This window comes from Rousettus aegyptiacus, unplaced genomic scaffold, assembly GCF_014176215.1.
Source record: "Rousettus aegyptiacus isolate mRouAeg1 unplaced genomic scaffold, mRouAeg1.p scaffold_m13_p_4, whole genome shotgun sequence".
Taxonomy (NCBI): Eukaryota; Metazoa; Chordata; class Mammalia; order Chiroptera; family Pteropodidae; genus Rousettus; species Rousettus aegyptiacus.
Window position 1 is genome coordinate 1872913 of NW_023416307.1, and position 22838 is coordinate 1895750.

The following is a 22838-nucleotide window of genomic DNA, read 5'->3' on the forward strand; positions in this document are numbered from 1 at the left end:
CCGGACCCCGAGCGCGGGCGAGCCTCAGGGGACCCCCGCGGGGGTCGCGCTCAGGTCCAAGAGCAGAGGGGCTGGTGCCAGGGGGCCACAGCGACAGCTTTCCCCAGCCCCAGTGGAAGGCAGGAAGCGGGGCCACACGCTGGAGGGCGGGCGCGCGGGGTGGCCGGACACCGAGGAGGCGCCCAGAGGGGCGGCCGGAGCGGCCGGAGGGTCAGCCGACAGCCTGGGGGCCACGGGGCTGCGCGCGACCAACGCACCGCGCCCGCAGCCCCTCGGGACCATGTGCTCTTTCTGCGACTTTGCTGCGTAGCCTTGAGCTGGCCACTCACCCCCTCTCGCTGCTCGGCTTCCTGGTCTGCAAAGCCTCCCGGCCGACCCGCCGTGGGCATTCCAGGACGTCAGTCACACTCAGGCCTGCTCTGACCTCGGGACCCGGCCAGCGGCATCCGTTACCCCTGTCATTCCTCTCCGGATGCCTGCGAGGGAAGCCACCTGCCCGCCTGCCTCTCCTCCAGTTTCGTCTGGAGACCAGCGTCGCGTGTTGATAGGAAGCGCAGCTCCACCTCCGAAGTCACACTTTCAGACGGTCTCTCGCTCATGTGCAAGGCAAGGAGCCATGGCAGACAACCTGAGCTGGCGCCTGCGACCCGCCGCAGGCCGTGAGGTCCTGGGCGCGGCGCGGGGCCAGCCGCAGCTCGGTCTTCCTGCTGCGTGAAGGCACCCCCTCATGTTCCATAGCCACGAAGTTCTTTGTCCCTAGACAAAAAAAATTCTCCACTGTATACAGAAGTAGAGTGGGGGAAATACGTGTTTTGTAGGAAGCCTTTTAAGACACAGACGCTGTCCAGCCTGTGCCCACGGGCGCCGGTGGCCAAGGGCTGCGGCCGGGAGCCGAGGAGGCCGGGTCCGGGGCCATCCACACAGAGGCAGCTGGCTTGACTGGCCTCGGTCATGTCTCACCCACCGAGCCCGGGGGCCGCACGGACACACACGCAGTGGATGAGGTGGACATCTAAGCACCGACCCAGTCCTCCTGCCAGACCAAAACCTTCCCCCCCGAAACCCACCATCGTCTTCAGGGTGAGAGGCAGTCCTTCCCAGGGGACGGAGGGGCGCGGCTCTGGCAAAACCTGGGCTTCAGAATACACGCTCGGTCCCTGATTCCCCCACCTGAGAACATGACCCAGCACGTTCAGAGCAGCCGGCATAAAGAAACACATGTGCAAAGCAGCAGCTTGATCCAGACACACACACACGCACGCATGCGCACACACACACACGCACTACTGTGAGAAACAGGACGCCAGACCTCGCTCTGCTGTCAACATTGCCATGACCGCTTTGCAGCAAATACCTCTTCCTGAGTTCAAGTCGGAACTGAGTCCAACGTTTATAAGTGATACAGCCATGCGACATCTTTGCTTCGACTGCTGGCAACGCCTGGAAGACTGAAAGCTGTGAACCATTCGTTGCTATGATCGGGAGCAAGACGGCCGTGCACGGAACGGGGCGGTGGCCGAACGGGCGGAGCCTTGCCACACGGCGCCTCGTGTGCACGCGGGGCTGCGGGACAGGACTCCAGGGAGAAGGAAACCGACCGCAGGTTCCACCCCATGCCGCAGAACCCAGGTGTTCCTTGGCCGCATGAGGGATTCAAAGATGAGCTCGGTTCACACTTGAGAAGTGGACACAGGAAGACCGACCCCTCCCCAGCCCGAGCAGGGCTCACCTCAGCACTCAGTGTCCCGGGGCACCTTGAGCGCATCTCGACTTAAATGCCCCTTAAATTCCCAGAAAAGCTCCCAGAATCCTTCGCAGACCGAGCCTTGTGCCCAACTGCCCTCCAGTTTGAATTTCGAGACCCAAGGTGCAGACGGAGGGCGCCCGGAACAAGCAGATGGGAAGCCACACGTGACTCTGAGGCTCGCGACGAGATCACGTGTGGCCGGGAAGTCTGTACACAGGCCCAGGCTTTGCGGTGATTTCCTAACCAACTGTGTAAAACACGGCTTCTGTCCGGACCTGGCTGCGCTGAGGTCCCTGCAGGCCACCGTCTGGGACATGCCCTGTGATGAGCCGAGTGCCGCACTGCGAACAGGGACTCAGTGTCCAGCCAGACCTGCTGCAGGAGCGGAGGGGGCTGGGGGCCTGTGTTCACCCCGGACTTAACACGAAACAGCACAAGGGTTGAAAGCTCAGGAGGGGGGGACTCCTGTCCGGTCACTTCAGGGGTCCCCTCCTCCTTAGCTCTCACCCCTCGTGCTCTGAGCCGCCGGACCACCTTCCCTCCGACCAGAGGGGCAGACCGGGTCGGGGGCGCCAACTGGGCTCTGAAGGGCCTCGAATTTCCTCCCTGCTCTGATGTCTGCTGGCTGCGACCCACGGGGCGAGCTCCTGTACCTCGCTAACTGCCGTTTCCTCCTACGTCACTGCTGATGACAGCACCCACCTCACACAGAGGCCGGCCCCGGAAACGAGGAAACGTGGGTGCACATCGAACGCCCGGTCGGTGGCGCAGGAGCTCAGGAGACGGGACCGGCTGTCGTCGGGGCCCCGAGTGGCAGCCCCCCGGCCGCTCCGTGAAGATCGGGGACACTACCCGATGTCGCCCTCACTGCCCTTTCTCCCTCCCTACCCCCGGCGAGCCTGAGTGATGCCATCCGAAGACCCTTCCAACGCCGTCACCGCGGGCTGTCTGCGGTGTGTCCGGCCCTCACTCGGCTGGACACTCTTCCCCCACGGAATTTTCCAGAGCCTGCCAGTACGTCAGCATCTTCTGAGGCTGGATAAAATGGCAGGCCACGATCCTCTTGAAACGGCATGTGGAAAAGTCCAGCCCTTGTGGGAAGAAGGTCTGCCTGGAGTGAAGCTCCTCCAGGCCGATCTTCAGCTTGGCGAGGCAGAGCCCCACGAAGACGTCTTCCAGTTTAAGGAAGGGGATGCTCCCGGCGACATCGTACACCCGACTCGCAACGTCGCCGGAGAAGACGTAGCCTGTGCCGGAGCAGAAGGGTGGGTACCTGTCCCACGGGTATTCGTATTTACTGACGAACCACTTATTTTGCTTGTTCCTAATGGGAAAGTCATTCATTTTTAAGAAGCCGGTGACAAACCGGGTCGTCCTGTTTTTCTTCAGCAGCAGCTCGGTCAGATAGCGGATGTTGACAAACATGTCCGAGTCCGTTTTCATCACGAAAGCCGCCTGGGGGCAGAAGTGGTGGATCCACTCTATCCCCATCATGGTCTTCAGAGTCAAGTTGAAATAGACGTCCACAAAGTCCTTCTGGATGATGTCGCGGTACCGCCGGGCCTCCTGGGCCACCGCCCTGGACACGTTCGTACTGGGGCTGCTGCCCAGAAGGAAGAACGTTTTCACCCGCTTTCCCATGACGACTGTTTCCCTGCCCCACGTGTTCCGGATGACCAGGCGAGCGAACACCTGTCTGTGGGACGACGTCACCAGCAGCACCAGGAAGGGGGGGTTCTGCGTGCAGTCGATGTCCGGGAGCTGCAGGAACTTCCCGTCTTCTTTCTTGAAAGCGAATGTCTCTTTTTGGAAAAAGGACAGGTTGTTCATGCTGAAATACAAACAAAGGGCTCCCAGGATGACCAGGGAAATGTACACCAGTCGCATCTTCACGGAAGCCATCTGAAAGGAACAGAATCACATGGTTAGACCTCGAAAGCGGGGGCGCAGTTAGCTTGGCCCGGGGAGGCTGGGATGGGGGAGGAGACCCACGTTTCAGGGCTCGTGTTTCAGAAACTCAGGGACCTCGCCACACACAGAAGGGATGCCGTGGTCACCGCGAGGCCCGGAGCACCACCGGCATCATTCGGTCCATACCACACGCTCGGTCAGGACCACGGGGACCAGGCGCTGGCCCCGAGGCTCACTGCCCATCCCCGCGGGGGGTCTCAGAGTCCTCACGTCGAAGCACGTGGGACCGCCTCGCTCCCTAGCTCCGTCGAGCTCTGCCCTCCTACGGCTCCATCGTGAAGTCCAGCCAGAGGACCCGAGAGGCGGGAAACCGCGAGTCCCAGCGCTCCGCGTACGGGCCGCCTGCGCGCCTCTCCGACGGGGCAAAGCGCCTTCCCATCACGTCCAGACAGAAAAAGCCCAGCTTTCCCGTGCGCACGACTGCCTCAGAACGCCACCTGTGCTGCCGGTGGTGGCTCTTTGGGGATTTCTCGTCCGATTTTCGCACCTTTTGCCCACCCACCTGTGTCGTCCTCGACAAATCCCGGGCGATCCGCATTAACTGTGGCATTACGAAAGCAAATCGCTCACGTTTTCCTGGGCCAGGTGAACATCTGGGTGGGAGCCCACGCCCCACGGCAGCTTCCACGGGGTGGAGGAAACGTGTTCTGAAGCGTTGTCGGCTCTGCCGTGCGGCACTTGGCTCGTTTACGAAACGCGATGATCTTCTTCCTCCAGCATCGCTATAAAGAAAAACAAAGAGAACGGCACCGTTCGCGTCGCGCACGCGTCACCAGCAGCTCTGCGCCTGTCGCCGTGCCCGAGCGTCTGTGCAGGTGCCCACCACCCGCCGACCTGGAGGACGCTCTGGAGCCCCGCCCCAGCCTCGCTTCCTCATCTGCAAAACCGGCACGACCCAGCCAGACCCCACCGCCCGGCGCCCCTGCCCACGACAGCAGCAGCAGGGAAATATTTGGCCTAAAGGCGCGGGACGGCGCCCGGGGCTTCATACGGACGCCTACGACCCTCCCACTACACGCGCTGGCGCGAACCTTCTCTGTACAACGGCGTGGCTGATGCTTCGAGGATTTAACGCGGGGATGGAATCCATCGATTCGCGGCCCAGCGTCCGCGTCTTCAGAATGTCACCCTAAGTGAGACGACCGAGGGGCCGGAAAGAAAAGAGACCGACCGAGCGACATGAAGAAAGGGTTGGCTATTTCGATGGCAAAAGAAGACCTCAGATTTCATCAAGTTAAAATTCCGTCCCGAATATAATCGAAGATCTTGAGGAAAGAGTGGAGGGAGCCGTCCAGAACGGGCTCACTCTCTGGGGGCCGGCTCGGTCCAGCCCCTGATCTCAGCGCCCCACGAAGCGCCTGTCCGGCTGGCGCCCCCACCGCTTTCGAAGAGATCACGGCGCCAGTCAGAGCCGGTGCGTGCAGGATGCTGAGAATTCTCTCTCTTTCCTCCTTTGCGAGATCATTGATTTGCAGGGCTCCAATGTGTAGTTTGTTTTGGGAAGGGGTGAGAAGGGAACCACATCACATTTCCCCCCACAATACGTTGTAGAGAGAAACATAAAAGCCCAGCGCAAGAGAAAAATGATAGTTCTCTATTTTGCTTCCAGTCTCATGTGAATCTCTTCCTCACTGTTAAAGTTGCCGCACAGGAAACCCGAGGTCCTCATTCCCCCAACTCGCCTTTCGCAAGGATCCCGGTGCCCAGGGGTGGGCGCTCGGCTCGCTGCCTCGGTGCTCTCTTGCTGGATGCGAATGGCGCCCGGGAGGCAGAGTGAACGCTCTCCCTGCTGACCGTGGAGTGACCAAGAGGGTGCTGGGCGCGGAGGGTGTCTGTGCGCACCCAGGTTCTGTCCCCCCGCTCTGCAAACTGCTCCCCGCTGAATTTTCTCTACTACATTTTTTTAAAGAGATAAAGCGCCTTGACCTGCAACCCCCAAACCATAAAAAAAAAAAAAGCCAGGGGCACCCCGCTTCCGGGAGCCCCCATCACTCCGCCTCTTCCCCTGTGTCCGCGTCCTCACTCGCGGGTCCGCGACGCCACGGCTAGTCCAGACGGCTACGACTCACAAGCGCACCAGGAAAAACCCTACGGCATTTCCTGGGGGCTCATCCGGGACCCCTAGAAGAGGCGAGCTTCTCGCCGTTCTTTAAAGCTCACTCCCTGAGACTCCTCACCTGCTATACAACCCCCATTAAATCCCTTCTAGGTCCAAAAAACCCTGGGGACCCCGTCGGCCAGCTGACAGAGAACAGCGCAGCTGCCGATCTGACGACTCGGAGGCCGGGCTTTACGGGGGGCCTGGCCCCCCCCTCGGCATCCGCCGGGGCGCCGGCCTCATCCTCCGTCTTCTTCGCATGGAGGATTCCAGGTGACGCATGTCTGTGAGGACCTTCCGGAAATGACTGAGGGGTCGCGCTCTACGGCGGGCTCTGAAGATCCCCCCAGCTTCTCTCGGACGCCTGCCCATCAGGGCGGCACTTTGGTAGGCCCCCCCCCCCCGATCGCCGTCGTCTTCTCTTCCCCACGACACCCTGTCCTCTCCGAGGTGCCGTCCAGGGCCTCCCCCCATCGGACCCTCTCCAAACGCCACGCACACTGTCCACTGACACCAAAGCTCCGTCACCTTCCCGGTAAGACATACGGACGCTATTCAGCAGCAGACTGAACTGGCTCCTACGGGACCCCTCCTTTCCTGACCTGCTGGGGCATTCGCTGGGCCCCGTCATGCCCGTTTTGGGGCCCTGAAGGACAGACAGTCACGTTCTCAGTGCTGCTGCCGGGATATCTGTGGTTCCCGCCAGGCTTCCCAAACCTGCAGACGCTGTGACGCTGGCTCCGTCCATCGGTCAGGACTCGGGTCCCAGCCCCGCAGGCCCGACCATCCTGCCCACCTCCTAAGCCACCGGCCCTCTCGCCAGGGGCCTCATGGTATCTTGGCAGAAAATTTCCGAAACTTGTTTTTCCTAAAGGGCCTCACTGACCTTCACAAATCCACCTGGAATATGGAGCCGACTAACTTTTCCTCCCAGAGGATTATTTAGCGGTTAAAACTGTCCCTCCCCTCCAGAGTCTGGTCATCTCGGCCGTCCGGTGTCTAGTTCACCGCGAGGATTGATTTAAGTTCCGTTCGGGGAAGTTCACAGATGCCGAACGTCAGGGATGGCAACCCTCTACCACCCGACACCTAGTCGTCGGCCACCGATTTCACTGAGCACATCCCAGTCGATTCAAAAAGGGAGAAAGAGGTCCACCCCCTGGACACATAGCAGCAGGCCACAGGGGTGTGGGCGGTGGCCCAGGCAAGCGCGACTACTCCTGGTGACCCATGACCCCTCGGTTGCCGGCGTCTATCTGCACAGAGCGCCGGAATCTACAAGTCCAGGGGATGCCCTAGGACTCTGTGGCCGCAGGAAGAGACAGTAGGGGTCACCTTGTTCTCTCCTCCCTTTTCAGATGGGTAACAAACCTTCGACCGCCTGCGCCCCTTTGAGATGTGCCCTGAGACGCTAGGACCAGTTTGATCCCCAGTCTCTACGGAAACGGCACCTGGTCTTCTGTTCGGATGTGTGGTCCAAGTACGCGCCAGACGACAGGAGGTCTGGCCACGGAGGGAAGTAGGAATCACAGCACCGTCTCACAATCGGACCTTTCTGCAGACGGGAAGGCGAATGGTCAGCGCTACCCCGCGGGCAAAGCTCTTTTGCCTTGAAAGACAACCCTGGCTTATGTGAAGCTCGTAAAATGGACCCCGCTCCGCTGGCTGCCATCTCCTGGCCTCCTTGCCAAACAAATCCGTCACTAACAAACCCGCCACAAGCAAACCCCAAAGATCCAGAAGAATCCAACCCGAGACCGTCAACCCTCCCTTCAAGGGCCCCGCTGGCTCCGCCATCCTGCCCTCCTTATCCAGGGTTCCCTACTCTGGGGTCCCCTAATAGGGGACCTCGTAAATACAGACACAACCTACTCCCACTACGAGAAACACCCAGGGCATCTGGCCCGACACGGGTCCAGGCCCCCTTCTCTCTCCAAGATCTCAGACAAACTAAAGGGGCCCGGGGCAAGTTTTCACACGACCCAGACAAACGTATGGAAGCAATGCAAGAACCGACTCAGGTGTTCGAACTTTCTTGGAAAGATTATGCTACTCCTAAACGAGGCTTCGACGAGTTCCGAGAAGCAAGCTGTTCTTCAAGTTGCTGAAAAGTTTGGAGGTGACCCGTACTTAGCATCCTATGATGAGAGGTCGAGGGGAGATGACCTCTCTGGACCCCACCAGGGGCAAAGAGGTGGTGCCCGTCGATGATGCCCCTGAATGGGACTAGGGTCAAAGCCCTTCATTAATCTAAGCTGTCGACCGTTAGTCAGCGGCCACGTGAAAATCCCTCGGCATTTTTGGAAAGGTTGAGAGAAGCCTTAGCCAAACACACTGCTCTCTCATCGGACACCTTAGAAGGCGAACTAATTTTGAAGGATGTATTTGTTACTTGACCCACCTCTGACATCGGGAGGGAATTACAGAAGTGGGCTGTCGGACCGAAGGAACTCCAGATCGACTCCTCAAGGTCACCACCACGGTCTTTTACAATGGAGACCAAGAGGAGGCACGGGACCAGAAAAGGGAAATTAAGGAAAAGACGTAGATGATAGTGGCGGCCTTACAAACGGCTCGGCCTCAGGGCACCCAGGACCGAAATACCAGCTGCGACAGCTGTGGACGGTCAGGCCACCTTGCCCCCGACAGCAAGGACCACCACGGAGGAGACCCTCAGGGCCCTGTCCTATCTGCAGAGAGAGTCGCTGGAAGGCAGATGGTCCTCAGAGGCCCAGCAGACGCAACAGGCCTGAAGGGGCCGGGGGGTCCTCACTGTGGCTCCTTTAACCCAGTTGTTCATGGGGACGCCGGAGCCCCGCGTGACCCTAGAGGTCAAAGGAAAGCCCGTGAACCTCCTTCTGGATACAGGAGCCACCCTCGCTGTCCTGCTCTCTAATCCTGGAACCCCCTCCACCCTCTGGGTGGCTGTACGAGGAGTCGCCGGGAAGCCAACTACTAATTCTTTACTCAGCCTTTCGGCTGTGTGTGGGGAGACTTCAGGTTCTCTCGGTCCTTCCTGATCATGCCGGAAGCCCTACCCCACGACCAGGGAGAGACGTCACGGCTGAATTAGGAACCAGTATATCGGTGACCCCAGGACAGACTGAACTACCTTCCCTTAGTCGAAACCGATGTTAGCTCTGAGGTCTGGGCCGCTCAAGGGTCCTTTGGCCGAGCTTCGACAGCCACACCTGTTCACAGTCATCTAAAGGACGCCACCTTTTCTCCCTGCCGAAAACAACGCCCTTTAAAACCTGAGAACGGTCTCATTAAAATAATAGAAAATTTAAAGGGACAGGGTCTTCTCAAGGAATGCAGTAGTCATGCCCTACTGCCATCTGGGGGTACGAAACCCTAATGGGGAAGGGAGACACATTCAAGGCTCCGTATTATCCGTGTGGCAGTAATTCCTATGCTTCTGCATTCCAGTGTACCTAGACTCACAATTTTTATTTACATTTGAACACCCAACCAACGCAACCCTTCCGCTTACGTGGACGATATTTTCACATCAATCAGTCCGGCTTAGCCAGGGATGCGGCAGGAAAGCTCACCGACAGGGCCTCGAGGGTCCGCCAACAAGTGGGTGAATCATGCGGGTCCTTGTCGAAGACCGGGAGCCAGGCACCTGGCTTCTTCCCTCTGCAGGACCCACACTGATGGTCATCTCGGCCCTGGTGACTGCGCCCTATCTCCTGCCTCTTTTAACAAAGTTTGTTCCTTCTCACCTAGAGGCCATCAAGCTGCAAATGGTCCTCGGTATGGAACCTCAAATGGACATGTCCTTCTACTATGGACCTGAGACCTCCGGACCGCCCGACTGCCGTTCCTTTCGATGCCACTCCTTACACGAAGCAGCCAGAACGGTCACCGATCCCTCACCCTAACGGCAGTCAGGGTTACGTGTTCAGAGCGGGCACTGAGATAGAAAAGTTAGTAGGTGTTAGGCAGAACAGGGCAGTCCATGGTAGGAACACCTCATTCGAGGCCACATCCAGCCCCTGGAGTCCCCGCCTGCAACCTGGAGCGTGCGACGTGCCAACCGGTCAGACAGAAACACACAGAAACCTTTAAACCAACCAGTCGGGAAAAGGCATGTCGCATCGGGCCACGTCTCGCCAGGCCAGAACGGGTGGCTGGCGGAAAAACCTATAAAAGCAGCAGCTTCTGTCTACTCGGGGGAATCCCACACTGGGGTCCCCCCTCTCTCAAGAGAGCTGTAACTCTGCGCTTTCAATAAAGCCTATTGCTTTACTTCTTTAAAAAAAAATAAATAAATAAAAACAAGAGCATGCCTCAAAGTTTCTGAAACTGGATTCTTTTAAACCTCTGAAGCATTCTTTTCTGAACGGCCCAAATAACAACACTGGATAGTTCTGCTGAACGGTTTCAGCCACAACATCAAAAGAAACAAACGAACAGACGAAAATGGCATGCATAGATTTGGAAAAGCTGATCTACCACCGGCTTTTTTAAAAAAAAAAAAAATAAGCTTTTGATTACTCAATGAGCGACGAATGGGTGCCTATCTTCTGACCAAAAACTGAACCAAACGAATGAACGGCATAGCAAAAACGAAGGCCAGAGAAGACTGGGGTTGCGGATTATCCTGTGCAATCGATCACGTTAGAAAAACCTGAACTCTCGGGGAAAGCCCCGTGCTCGCCCGATGGAATAAAAGAAGGCAAGAATTCTTCAGCCCCGTGTCAAACAACACCCCGAAAACAAATTCCAGAGCTTTCTCTCAAAGAGCACCTTCCCCTCGATTATTCTGGATGCCTGTGGCCCAAACGGTAGCGCCATAGAGCAGAGGCTGCTTGAGTGCCCTCGGGAAAGAATTTGAGAGTGACAGGAATTCAGCGTGCAAACCGCAGGACCAGGGCAGAGAAGAAAGAAAAAGCTATTAAAACGAGGGAGCGTGATCATTCTAGAAATAACGGCCTACTCAAACGTTTCATTTTATATGAGGTGCCCTAAACGGAGAGACCATAAAAACGTGAGCCAGCACTCGGGGCGGGGGTGCTGCGTCACTGGGTGTTAACTCTTTACGGCTTGTCAAACAAGTCCCGCCCGACCGGACTGACAGACCCACCTAGTTCCTGATACATCAGCCCATGTCCTGCGTTACCTGTTCCGGGGGACGCCCTGCCTCCACCCTCAGGCCACACTGCTCTTTCCTTCCTGTGCGAATGCCCCTGCCATGTGTGCTCCCAGCCTCCTCCGGCCACCAGCCCACCCCACTTCTGCTCCGCTAACTCTAGCTTGCCCGACTGCCAAACCGCTCCTCTGCTACCCACTCGCGGCACCCGTCGTATGGTGCATTATGAACTTCCTTCATGGGGTCAGATTTTATTAGTCCTTCCACCTTTTGCATTGATGAATAACTCCAGAAGGACAGAGCAGGGACCGTTTTCTGTGTTTTTCGCCATGGCAGCATTTGGCACGTGGGAGCCCAAAGGAAAGCTCTGAACGGCCCCACGAGAAGTCGCCCGCCCCCCCGGAAGCCAGGTCGCGCTTCTGCACGGCGCGGACGCGTGTGCCTGCGTGAACGCCCGTCCCCTCGGGGTGAGTACGGAGTCTGCCAGCGCACTCGGCGCTGCGGCTTCGTGTACGTTTCCGGAGGCTTCGGTGATTCCTCAGAAGAAACAGAGCGCGGCCGTGTCGACGGAAGAGGCAGAAGCAGCACACGAAGGGCCGCGCCCCGCTTCGCCCCGCCGCTCGCACTGGGGAGCTGGTGGCCGTCGGAAGCGAGGCGCGAACCGTGGAGCGTCGCTGGGAGTCAGGCTGCCGGAGCGTGACGGGGAATGAAGGGCTGAGCAGAGAAGGGCGAGGGCGGGGGGAGAGGGAGAGGGGGAGGCGGGGGGGGGGAGGCGGGGTGAGGGGAGCTACTGGTGCACAGGTCAACGCCACCTCCGGCCTTCCCCTGCTGGCCCCAAGATGTAGGCACACGACTGTCAAGACGAAAGATCCTCTTCGTTCGGAAAACAGCGCGCACACAATAACAAACCACAGCTGCCTGGCAAAAGCTTCAAAAGCACACGTGTGTGTCCATGCACCGGAAGTGACCCGGGAGCAGCTACCCCGCCGCGCACCCCCTCCCAACGCGCGCGCACCCCCAATCTTCCTGGCGCCCAGAGGTCGCGCTCCACCCGCTACTTTCTCCCGCGGTGGAGAAACGCTCTCCGCAGCTCTCCCCACTCCCGGCTGCCTCCCGGCCCTGACGGAAGGTGACAGCCACGAAAACCCACAAACGAGCAAAGAGCTGAATCCACAGGGCATGTGCGTGGTTCGCACAAGCAGGACCATGCTCGAGGCTGCCCTTGTTCATTGCAGTTATCACCATTAATCGTATGCTGGAATGTCCTTTGGATTGTGGGCTGTTTTCTGCCCTCGACTTCACTGCAGGGGGCGAGGGAGAACATTCTGGTTTCACAGTGGAGGCTCTTGTAAAACATGGACGATTTCTACCTCGAGGTGATAAACGACTTTCTCAGGCCTGTCGTTTTTTCCTAGACGGTGATCACAAAGCTTCCTCCCGCCGGTCGCCACTTGCAGATTGTCTTCTGGAAAATGAGAAGAGTCTACCGATGACTCATGACTCGAGAATGCCTCTGACTTTGTTTTTCTAACAGAAATAGAGCAAAACTTCACGACTATTAGTTCAAGACCACTTGATCTGAAGCAGACCCTGTCCCCAGGCTCTGGACAAAATGTCGAGGCCATGACACTCGGCCAAGAAACCCGCTGACGGGAGAGGGTGAAGGCCCCCTTTTCGCGATCCAAATGCTGACCTGCGCAATTGTAGAGGCTTCACTCGAGCCTCCAAGGTGATTCAGCCTAGACACTCATTTGCAAATATGAGCCGGGAAGAGTGAAATGGTAGGCATTTGAGGAGAATCAGCAATGACGAAGAAGAATTAGGCAAAAATTTCTATATGCCATCCAAGGAACAAATTCCACATCGCTATCTGTGTATAATAAATACTGTGCCGCTTATGACACTTTTAGCCGGGTCATAGTGCAGACACGTCCACAGCCATATCCTGCTAACCGCCTCGTACTTCCAGGTACTACCCGAGTCCAGAAGCAGGAAGAGTATGTTGCAAGCACAATGATTAAAACCGAGCCTTCCCCAAATTACTGAACTTGGGAACATCCCACCCCCAGTGGTGACATGTAACGCTGAGTCACACCTACTTTTTATTATCAAGGTACCAAGGTGCAGCTAGTCACGGCCAACCTTTGAGGCCCTGGTGCAATAGATCGAGCCACCTGCCTACATCCACTCCCCACCCCAACCCAGATGAATCATGGCAACTCTCCCCTCCACCCAGACCCAACTCGCTCGGCCTTCTGATCGAAGAGTCCCATAGTCACTTCCCACTGGGAACCTTTGGGTGAGGAAGAACTTAGCCCAGAAATGACAGGATATTGTTCCCGCCAGGAACCCCAGGAACCCCAAGGCCTAGCACTGTGGGGAGGAAATTGCAGGAGATGCACAAATATTTGTTGAATAAATTACCCGAGATGAATCATCTGGTGCGAGTCTATGACCATGAAACAAAGGACGCTTTACCTGCGTCGGGAAGCTCCATCACTCTGCTCAATCCTTCTCCACAAGGCGTATCCACACTCACACCTCCATCCCTGTCTGCACAGCGCTCACGCAGAAAATGTCCATGTTCTAGGATCTGGGCTTCAGGTCTGGCGGTACTGCCGATTTCTCCCTCGTCGGCCGCAGCGACAATGCATATGAACGGTGAGCAGTGCACCCGGGACTGAGTCTCCTCTTATGATGACAGCTATTGCCCGGGTGAATTTCTGCGTTGAGTATGATTGCAAAACAAGAATCCGCTCCACGAAAACAATATCTAAAGGGCTTTATCTCATATCATCTGATCGTGAGCCAATCTCTTATTTTCCTTTCCCGTCCATTTCAATTTCTAGAACAAATATCCTGTATTCATCACTCGCACTTCCTTGTCCACAAGTTAATTCCGAGCTGCTGCAATCTGCTTCTCCGAAATCACTCAGCCAAAGGGTCACAAACAGTCTGCTTTGCGTCGAAAAACGACACAGGCGTTCTCATGGCCTGTTCTCCTCCCCAGGCTACCGGGAACCCTGACAGCCTCTTGCACAAAATTAGGGTAGTAGACGAGGGAAGAACTGAGAGACGCCGGAAAAGGCAGAGTTCCTAGTGGAAGGGAATGAAGCCGACGGGGAAGATCAGAGATGCTGGGTGACAGAAGGGGCTAGCACGGGCTGAACTGGGAGACGTCTCGAGAATCCAGGGGGCAGGGACAGGGAGACTGAGACGGTGGGGAGAACTTAAAATTTTGTTGGGCATCATGAATGAAGTTGTCTTCGGTTTCTTTGAAAGAGTTCAGTAAAAAGTCGAGTTGCCTTTTGGACCTCAAACTAGTGATACCTACACATATATCATCGGTTAAGACTTCGAAAGACACCACGTCGACACCGAGCCACGAGGCACGTGGGCTCTGCGCGGGCTCGAGCTCCCCCGACCCCCCGGGGATGCTGGGTGCTGCCGCCCAAGCTCGCCCCCGGCAGCCGCCCCGGCCTCCGGCTTCTGTGGCGTGCTCATCTGGTTCCCCTCCCATCTCCCGGGTTCTTCACTCTGACTCTCCTCCGTTGGCTTTCCTCCCTCGTCCTGCTCCTGAAACCCGGGCTTGTCCCCTGGCCCTCCCTTGCCCGCTCCTGCCTGAGGACGCGAAATCATCCCCAAAGCCATTTTGTCCTTCCACGCTTTTCTGCCTAAGTCCAAATCCAAACGCCAACTCGACATTCCCACAGACGTCTGCAATTCCGGCCCTCCTTTCGGGCCGAAGGGCCCCGGAACCCCACCCCATGACACAAGTGCCAGGCCCAGGCCCCTCACATTGCTTTGTCTCCCAAACTCTAGACTTAACCACCTCCACTGCAGCTCCCGTGCGGTCGATTGGAAGAACTTTCCAAAACCACAAGTCCAAGAGTGTCACTGAATGCTTGGAAAGTTCCAGTGCCCCCCCACCCATCACCTCCACAGTGCCCCACCCCCCCACTCCTGCCACCAGATGGCTCAGGGGGCCGCGGAGGCGCCATTCTGTTTCCGCCGTCTGGACTGCTCCTTCTGTCCTGAACACCACTGGCCTCCCTCGCGGGCTCCTCGTAAGCCCTTCAGATGCAGCTCAAACTCCGCCCGCCCCACGAAGCTTCTCCGCCCTCCCCCCGACAAGGGAGCCCATCATCCCCCTTCTCGGTGCCACAGTTCCTTGTGGATACCTGTACCGCAGCACGCCGGGTTACGGTTATTCGTTCATACATCTCTCTCCTGCTGTAAGGCAAGCGGCTTGGGACAGGAAATATTTATTTCATATTTACTTAAATCTCAATGCTTTTCCCGTAACGGACTCTCAATAAACATTTACTGAGTACCTACATATTTAGTGATGGGTTTAACTGTGTTCCCCCCCCACCAAACGTGTAACTCTCAAGACCTCAGAAGGCGACCTCATTTCGAAATAAGGTCATCTGCGGATGTAATGAGTTCGAATGAGGTCATACCTTTTGGATTAGGGTGGGCCCTAATAATCCAAAAGGACGGTTGTCTTTATTTAAAAAAAAAAAAGAAAGAAAGAAAGGAAATTTGGACACAGACGCACAGACACAGGACACCACGTGAAGGTGTAGGGCAAGGCAGACGTCGGGGTGATGCTTCCACAAGCCTGGGGGTGCCGGGGACGGCCAGCGACCCCCAGAAGCCGGGGGCGAGGGACAGGCCGGACGCCCCTCCGCGCCTCAGAAGTAACCAGCACCGATGACACCTTGACCTCGGACTCCCCACTCTCGACTGCGAGACACTACGTTCCCGCTGTTTCAATCGCTCAGCGGTGCTTCGGCACGCGGGACCGACACCACTCAGGCATTCGCTAAGCGGATGCGTGAATAAAATTACTCGAAGCAGTTATTACCCGAACACCTGCCACGCGCCCCTTGCTAAGTGACAAACACCACAGCAGTGTTGGACGGAACTCCCCGAAAGCAACACTGAGGGCAGCTGTCGTGGCATTTCCTCCTCTCGCTGTGAATACTGAGAAAGAATTTTTTTTTTTTTAACCACATCGTTTTTTCCCACTAGATTTGTATTTCCATTTGGGGAAAACGAAACCAGCAGAAAGCTGTCAGAGAGCAGACTGGCCACCTCTGGGCCATCACAGCTCTCCAGCGAATCTGTGGAAGCCACCTTCCCTGAACTAGAAAAAAAAAAAGGCGATAATATGAAAACATCACCTCCTACTCAAAGGCCGGTCGACTCCTAAGTCTTTCTCTGTTTCGCACTCGAAAACCCAGCACAGACAGCAGAAATCCACGGAGGAACCCAGAAATGTCCGAGAGAGAAATTTCACTGACCTAGGTCACCAACGCCCCACGTAGTCATTAAATGAGACACTGTCGAGAGACCTTCGGAGACACAGTATGGCTCAGATGGTCACAGAACCAGGACGCGGCGGCTCCGGACACACCCCCTCCAACACCCGGGTGTCATCCGGAACACGCCACCAGCCCACTCACCCTCACTCGACTCGGGAGCTGACGAAAAGCACACAGCTTTCAGTAAAGATAACTTTGGCAGGAAAACCACAGTTTTTTAATGTGAAATAATTCACACTGAAAATGTGACACTTCTTAAAGGTTTGTTAAAACTGTTACCCACGGACGAGTTTGTTCGGGATCCCTCCGTCCCCCTCAACGACACCTCCCTTTGTTCACTGGTAGCTGGGCTTTTTTTTTAAATCAAGTATTCAAGGATATGTTCATTTTCCCTAAGTACAATTAAATAAGTGAGATTTGGCAACTTAGCATTAATTTCATATTGAGCCTAGAAACACTTTTCTGATTGTTACTGTAATTTTAAAACCCAGTAATATTTCTCACAAAGACCAATGAAGTGTTTGGAACAACTCCAAGGAAAGAAAGAAGTCTGAAACGAGATCGTTAGGGGGGAAAAAAAAATCCAACTTAAAGGACAGCAGGAAACAAATAATAAAACCGTTTTAGAAATAAAGTTTTCTTCCAAGAAAGGGATTTCCCAGGAAACTGAAATCTGCCCTGATTCTCAGGGCAGCTCTCATCACAAGGCTTTAGGAAAACAGCTGACGACAAGCCCATCATATCCTCTGTGAAATAAAATGATCGGAAGAGGTTTCCGTTCCAGGAGAAGCCTTCGCACAGCTGTACAGTAATGACAGCGAGAAGCCCCAGCAGGGAACTGTCCCCAAACAGGGTTTCAGAAGGTGGCACACTGTGCTCGCCCCGCACTGTGCCTCCTGCGGCTCGAGCGATCCTACTGAAATTGCACTCTCGGAACAGCGGTCTGGTCCGCATTATCTTCGCCAACTTCAATGATCCTTGTAAACGACAGGACAGGATTATCTCCTCATCTTCCTCCAAAATACGGTTAGCCCAGAAGTGCAGGCCCACCCTACACTGAAGGCGGTGCTGGGTGCTGTCTGTGCAGTTACTGGGCAGGACGGTGTGCCTCAGCTTACACGTGAGTCCACGAAGGGGCACGGAACCACTAAGATCGCCCTGGTTACAAGATAAATCCTGTCTAGCCAGATTAATTAGCGCTTCCAGCCCTTCACTTCTTGCGATCAAGCTGCAGGACAAAGATAAAGGATGTGGTTTTGTGACTGTGTTTGGCCCTTCGATGTAATTTATTTGTTTAGATGACAGATCTGAATGTTGCCAATTCCAAACGAAGATCGATGGCCTTGATCTTCGAGCTGTTACAGCAGTGAAGGTTGCCGGCATGTAGAGTTAAATCTGAGGATCACCCCGAAATGTTCCACAGGCCTTAGTCCATGAAGCAGGGGTCCCCGCAGCTGCCGTCACTGTCCTCACTCTCGACTCCCACCTCCACCGGCACCTCCACGGCACCAGCAACCAGGAATGTCACATCTGGTTTTAAGCGCCAGTTGTCACCAAACGGGCTGGGACCATCTCCCTATAAAAACTAAAACCGGCGATGTGCCCTCCTAATTTTTATTAAGACTACGTATTTTGTTTTAATGATTAAAAAAAAAACATAAGCACACAAAGTTAAACTATAATAAATGACTTCTAAGCACCACTTTCAAATCCTCATCATTATCCTCTGAAACCAGCATTTCCATTATTATAACTGCGTGTACTTCTGAATAGCAATGTAACTGTACACAGATTTCAGAGGAAAACAATAGGCCATCATCCTGGTCATAAAGCAATAAAACTAGGGTTAATATTAAGTTTAATCCAAATCATAAAAAAATTCCTGACAACTTAGAAATAAACAAAACGAACTCTGAGGTCAACGGAGAAATCGAATGTGCAATAATAGATTAGTTATAAAAGAAAATGAACGAGAACACTAGATACGGTTTCTTAAGGTGTTCACAGTCGCTCTCACAAGCAAATGCACAGCCTTCAGCGTTTTTACGATTAAAGAAAAACAAAGAAGGCTGTCAAAAATTTAGAAAACAAATATTATAGAAAAAAAAGCAGCAATAAAACTAAACACAGGACTGAATTTAACCAAACGTTAAAACAAAATCACGGATAAATATGCAAATATCCCATTATCAAATTGGACTATGCTTTCACATAGTTAATATAGAAAGGAGGCCAGGAAAAAAAACGAAATGGAAAATGAGAGTGGAAAATGCTACATATTGAAGATAATCACAATGTTAAGAATTCAAGAGAACTAGGTCAGATCTTAAGTCAGACACTTGTTAGTTGTGAGACTCTGGGCATACTTACCTTCCTAAGACCATTTTCCCTATATATGAGAAATAGCAAACTTGTAAAATGAGAAAATAACACCAACTATCTCCTAAAGTCTTTGCGAAAGTCAAATAAGTAGCTGTGGTACCCAGGAGGTGGTGAGCACTCAGGCAATATTCTAGGCCATTCCCAAGACTTCCGTGATGTTAGTTTGCTTGATTCATAAAGCCCTACAATTCCTCTGGACATCTGCTCGGGAAACAATCATTTGACGTGGTCTCATTAGGTACACTGTGCAGGGTGACACTTGTGATTGTATCTTCAAAATAACGCAATTCGTAGAAATTGGAGAAAGGCCAAATTCTTCTAGATTCGAAGTGGAATTGACATGGTTCTGTATGAGGGCGCAGGTGACATGAAATGATTTGACAATAGTTAAAAGGCCCCCCCCCCAAAAAAGTCCTTACAACATACTTTTGAGCTAATAAATAAGTAAATAAAAATAACAGCCTCCTAATAAAATGTAGAGAAGTGACCTACTTGGAATCTACCTGCATGAAGGGGGATGTTTAAATGGCAACAGTGGTTCCAGCCAAGATAGAAACCAGCCAAAAACTACCTGAACAGAGCAACTATAATGGGATACCAAGAGGAGACCACCTCGAGTCTGGTAGGAGGAGTGGAGACATGGCACAGCTGGTCCCACACCGCCTGTGGCGGTTGAGCATCGGGAAGGATATCGTGGTTGCAGAGGTGCCCCGGAAGAGCCAGGAGCTGCAACCCTACACCAGGCTCCCCACCCCCAGGATCCAGTGCCAGGAAGAAGAGTCCCCACAACATCTGGCTGTGAAAACCAGTGGAGACTCTGGCTGTCCAGGTGAGAAGGATTGTAGCTGGAAACCAAGACGTCGCCCTAAAGGGCTCACACACAGAATCGCTTGCTTGCCATTACTGACCTCAGGCTCTGACAGAGGGGCAACAGCTCAGGAGGTGCCAGAAACATACAAGGAAAGACTGAGTTGTGCGGATTCAGGGCAAGGGCTGGAGGGACAGCCACCATTGTCTTTTGTTGAGCTCTCCTCCTGGGCAGCCTGCAAGCAGGCACTACCTTGCCTGTTTGAGTCCTTCCCATGCACAGCCAATTCTGAATCTGCACTGGCCCAGTGAGATCTACTCCTGCACCCTGTTTCTCCCTGAGACCCCACCCCGTCCAGCTTGCAAACTGCCCAGTGGCGATTTCAGGTGGTTACTGGGCAACCGGCTCTGCCGCTCATGCTCCCTGGCCCCCTCAGCAGGAGGTTCCTTGAGCAGCAATCAACAGGTATCTGCTCAACACCTCAGCAGACGCTTTCAGTAAGGCACAACCAGCCCCAGCGCTGGCTGCACGCCCATGACGGGCAGTGGCTGGCCTCGGTGTGAGCTGAGACTATTGCCGGTGGTCACAGGCTCAGCACAGACACTGACCCTGAATCTGCACCAACCTGGGGAACACCACGTGCCCCACGCTGATGACTCCCTGGGAACCCACCTCATCCAACTCCAGTCTCCCGAGGCTCATGCAGCTGCCGAGTCTGACAGGCGTCTGGCAGGCGGCCTAAGGGCTGGGGATGCTCCGGGGCTTTTGCTGAGTTGCCCCAGGCTCGGCACTGGCGGCAGTTGGCCTTGGCTCACCACATCCTCTAGGTCCAGATCAGGCAGCGACTAAATACATCTCGCTTTATGGCTCCCATCCCGGGCCAGTGGCAGGCAGAGGCTGACCTTTGCCTGCACGGGACAGCCTCCCAAGGGGCTCCACACCAACACGCCCAGAGGCAGGAGTTAGACCTCAACAGAACGCCACCTGATAAGGCCCACAGCGGCACACCCAAAGGCACATCCCACCTGATAGGCCCCAGAGTGGCACACCCGAAGACGCACGGACTAAAAGTAAAGGGATGGAAAAGATATTTCAGACAAACGGAAATGTGGACATAAAAAAAATAAAATAAAAACTAAAAAAATCAGGGGCAGCAGCAGTACTTAGATAAGAAAAAAAAAACAGACTTTAACACAAAGGCAATAATCAGAGACAAAGGACACTACGCAATGACAAAGGGACCAATCCAAGGAGAAATATAACCCTAGTGAGCATTTACACACCCAACGGAGGAGCATCTGAGTATGTAAAGCAAACACTGACCGACACATAGGGAGAGATGGACCGTGATACAGAGTATGAGACTTTAACCCCCTACTGGCACCAAGGGACGGGTCTTCCAGACAGGAAGCAAATCAACAAGGAAACGGCAGCTTTCAATGATATACTAGACTGGATGGTTCTCACTGATACTCTCAGAGCATGTCACCCCAAAACAACAGAACATACGTTCTTCGCAAGTGCGCAGGGAACACATTCCAAGATATACCACATGTTATGGCACAAAACGAATCTCACTGACTTTAAGAAGACTGAAATCATACCAGGTGCCTTCTCTGACCTCAGTGGTATGAAACTAGACATCGGCTACAAGAGGAAAACTGGAAAACACACAAACATATGAGGCTAAATGATGTGTCACTAAACAACGAATGGGTTAACAACAAGATCAAGGAAGAAATCAAAAGATACCTTGAGCCAAACGAAAATGAAGACACGATGACCCAAAATCTGTGGAAGGCAGTGAAAGCAATCCTAAGACAGAAATGCATAGTAATACAGGCCCGCCTCAAGAAACAAGAAAAAATCTCAACTATGTCATGTAATCTCACACCTAAAGAAACCAGAAAAAGAACAGCAAACAAAATCCAAAGTGAGTAGAAGAAAGAAAAAAATAAAAATTGGAGCAGACATAAACAAAATAGAATCCAAAAAAAAACAAAAAATCAATACAAAAGATCAATAAAAACAAGAGCTGGCTCTTTAAATAAACAATATTGATAAACCTTTAACCAGACTCATCAAGAAATAAAAAAACCAGAGGACCAAATAAATAAAATCATAAATGAAAGAGAAGTAACTACAGACACAGTACGCATCTATGAGGTGGATGCTAATGCTCTCTTTTACGGAAGAGAAATCTGCAAGATAAAGTCACTAGCCTCGGCCCTAGAGTGAGTTACAGCCTGGCAAAAGCAACTCAGGGACCCCAGTCCTCAATCTCACTCCCCACCCCACTTCATTGTCACAGAGAAGTGTCTCAGGGACCACAGGAGCCTTAAAATGGAAGCGGTCAGCAGCAGCATCGATCCTGCAGAAAATTATGCAGCCAGAAGCTCTCAAGCTTCCAAAATGCAGCTTCCACTGACTAGCCTAGCTAACATCAGAGAGCGGGTGACGATTCTTTAGGAAGAACAGGAAGACGATAGGGGGCGGTTGGCTGAAAAACACTTTCCACACAAGGAACCGACAGCTAAAGAGACAAGGGTCCCAAACACGGGCTGTGGAAACGGGTGGGAAGGGACAGAGGTGACCAGTCGGGCCTGAGAACAGGACCAACTAGGGGTGACTGATGGAGAACTCGGATGGAGAGAGGAAACAGGAAAAGAAGGAAATGTATCAACATAACACAGGTCCCCAGCAGTAAGAGTGTCTGATCCGTTAACAGGTAGGGGTTCATCAACAAAAACCAAACCACCTGATTTTTAAAAATGGGCAAAGGACTTAAATAGACATTTCCCTACAGAAGATGTTCAGATGGCCAACAAACTCATAACAAGATGCTCAACATCACTACTCATCAGAGGCATACAAATCAAAACCACAATGAGATACTACTTCACGCCCGCTAGGATGGCTACTATAAAAATAATTTTTTTAATTAACAAGTGTTGGCAAGAAAGTGAAGAAATTGGAATCCACCCTTGCGCATTGCTGGTAGGAACGTAAAACAGTGGAAAATGGTCTAGTAATTCCTCGAAAAATAAAATATAGCCTTACCACACGATCCAGTAATTCTTCTGAGTATCAATCCAAAAGAAATGAAGGCAAGGATTCGAACAATTATTTGTACACCTATGTTCATAGCATCGTTCATAAGAGCCAAAAGGTGGAGGCAACCCGAGTGTCCACTGATAGATAAATGGATTAGAAAATGTGGTGCATACGTGCAATGGAGTATCATTGAGGCTTAAAAAGGAAGGAAATCCCGACACACGTTGCAACAGGGGCGCACCGTGAAGACATCATGCTCCGCGAGCCACGCCGGCCACAGAGGCACTCACACTGTGCGACTCCACCTCCGGGATTCTGTCTCTGCGGTCGAGTCCACAGAGATGGAGGCA

General features: G+C 53.7%; 1 protein-coding gene across 8 annotated transcripts; it reads right to left on the reverse strand.

Annotated features, from left to right (window-relative positions):
* Positions 1-216: 216 nt before the first annotated feature.
* On the reverse strand, positions 217-21407 carry B3GALT5 (beta-1,3-galactosyltransferase 5). 8 transcript variants are annotated; one of them, XM_036219496.1, is made up of 4 exons: positions 20107-21407; positions 16224-18972; positions 4206-4440; positions 217-3649 (listed from the first exon to the last, which is right to left on the reverse strand). In XM_036219496.1, the coding sequence occupies exons 3-4, from the start codon at positions 4266-4268 to the stop codon at positions 2714-2716; spliced, it is 999 nt and encodes a 332-aa protein (XP_036075389.1). In that variant the 5' UTR covers positions 4269-4440; positions 16224-18972; positions 20107-21407; the 3' UTR covers positions 217-2713. The 8 variants fall into 8 exon arrangements, 7 of the variants coding, with proteins under 7 accessions (XP_036075389.1, XP_015977263.1, XP_036075390.1 ...); XM_016121777.2 differs by lacking the exon at positions 16224-18972; XM_036219497.1 differs by having other exon boundaries at positions 4289-4440; positions 16224-21407.
* Between the last annotated feature and the right edge of the window lie 1431 nt (positions 21408-22838).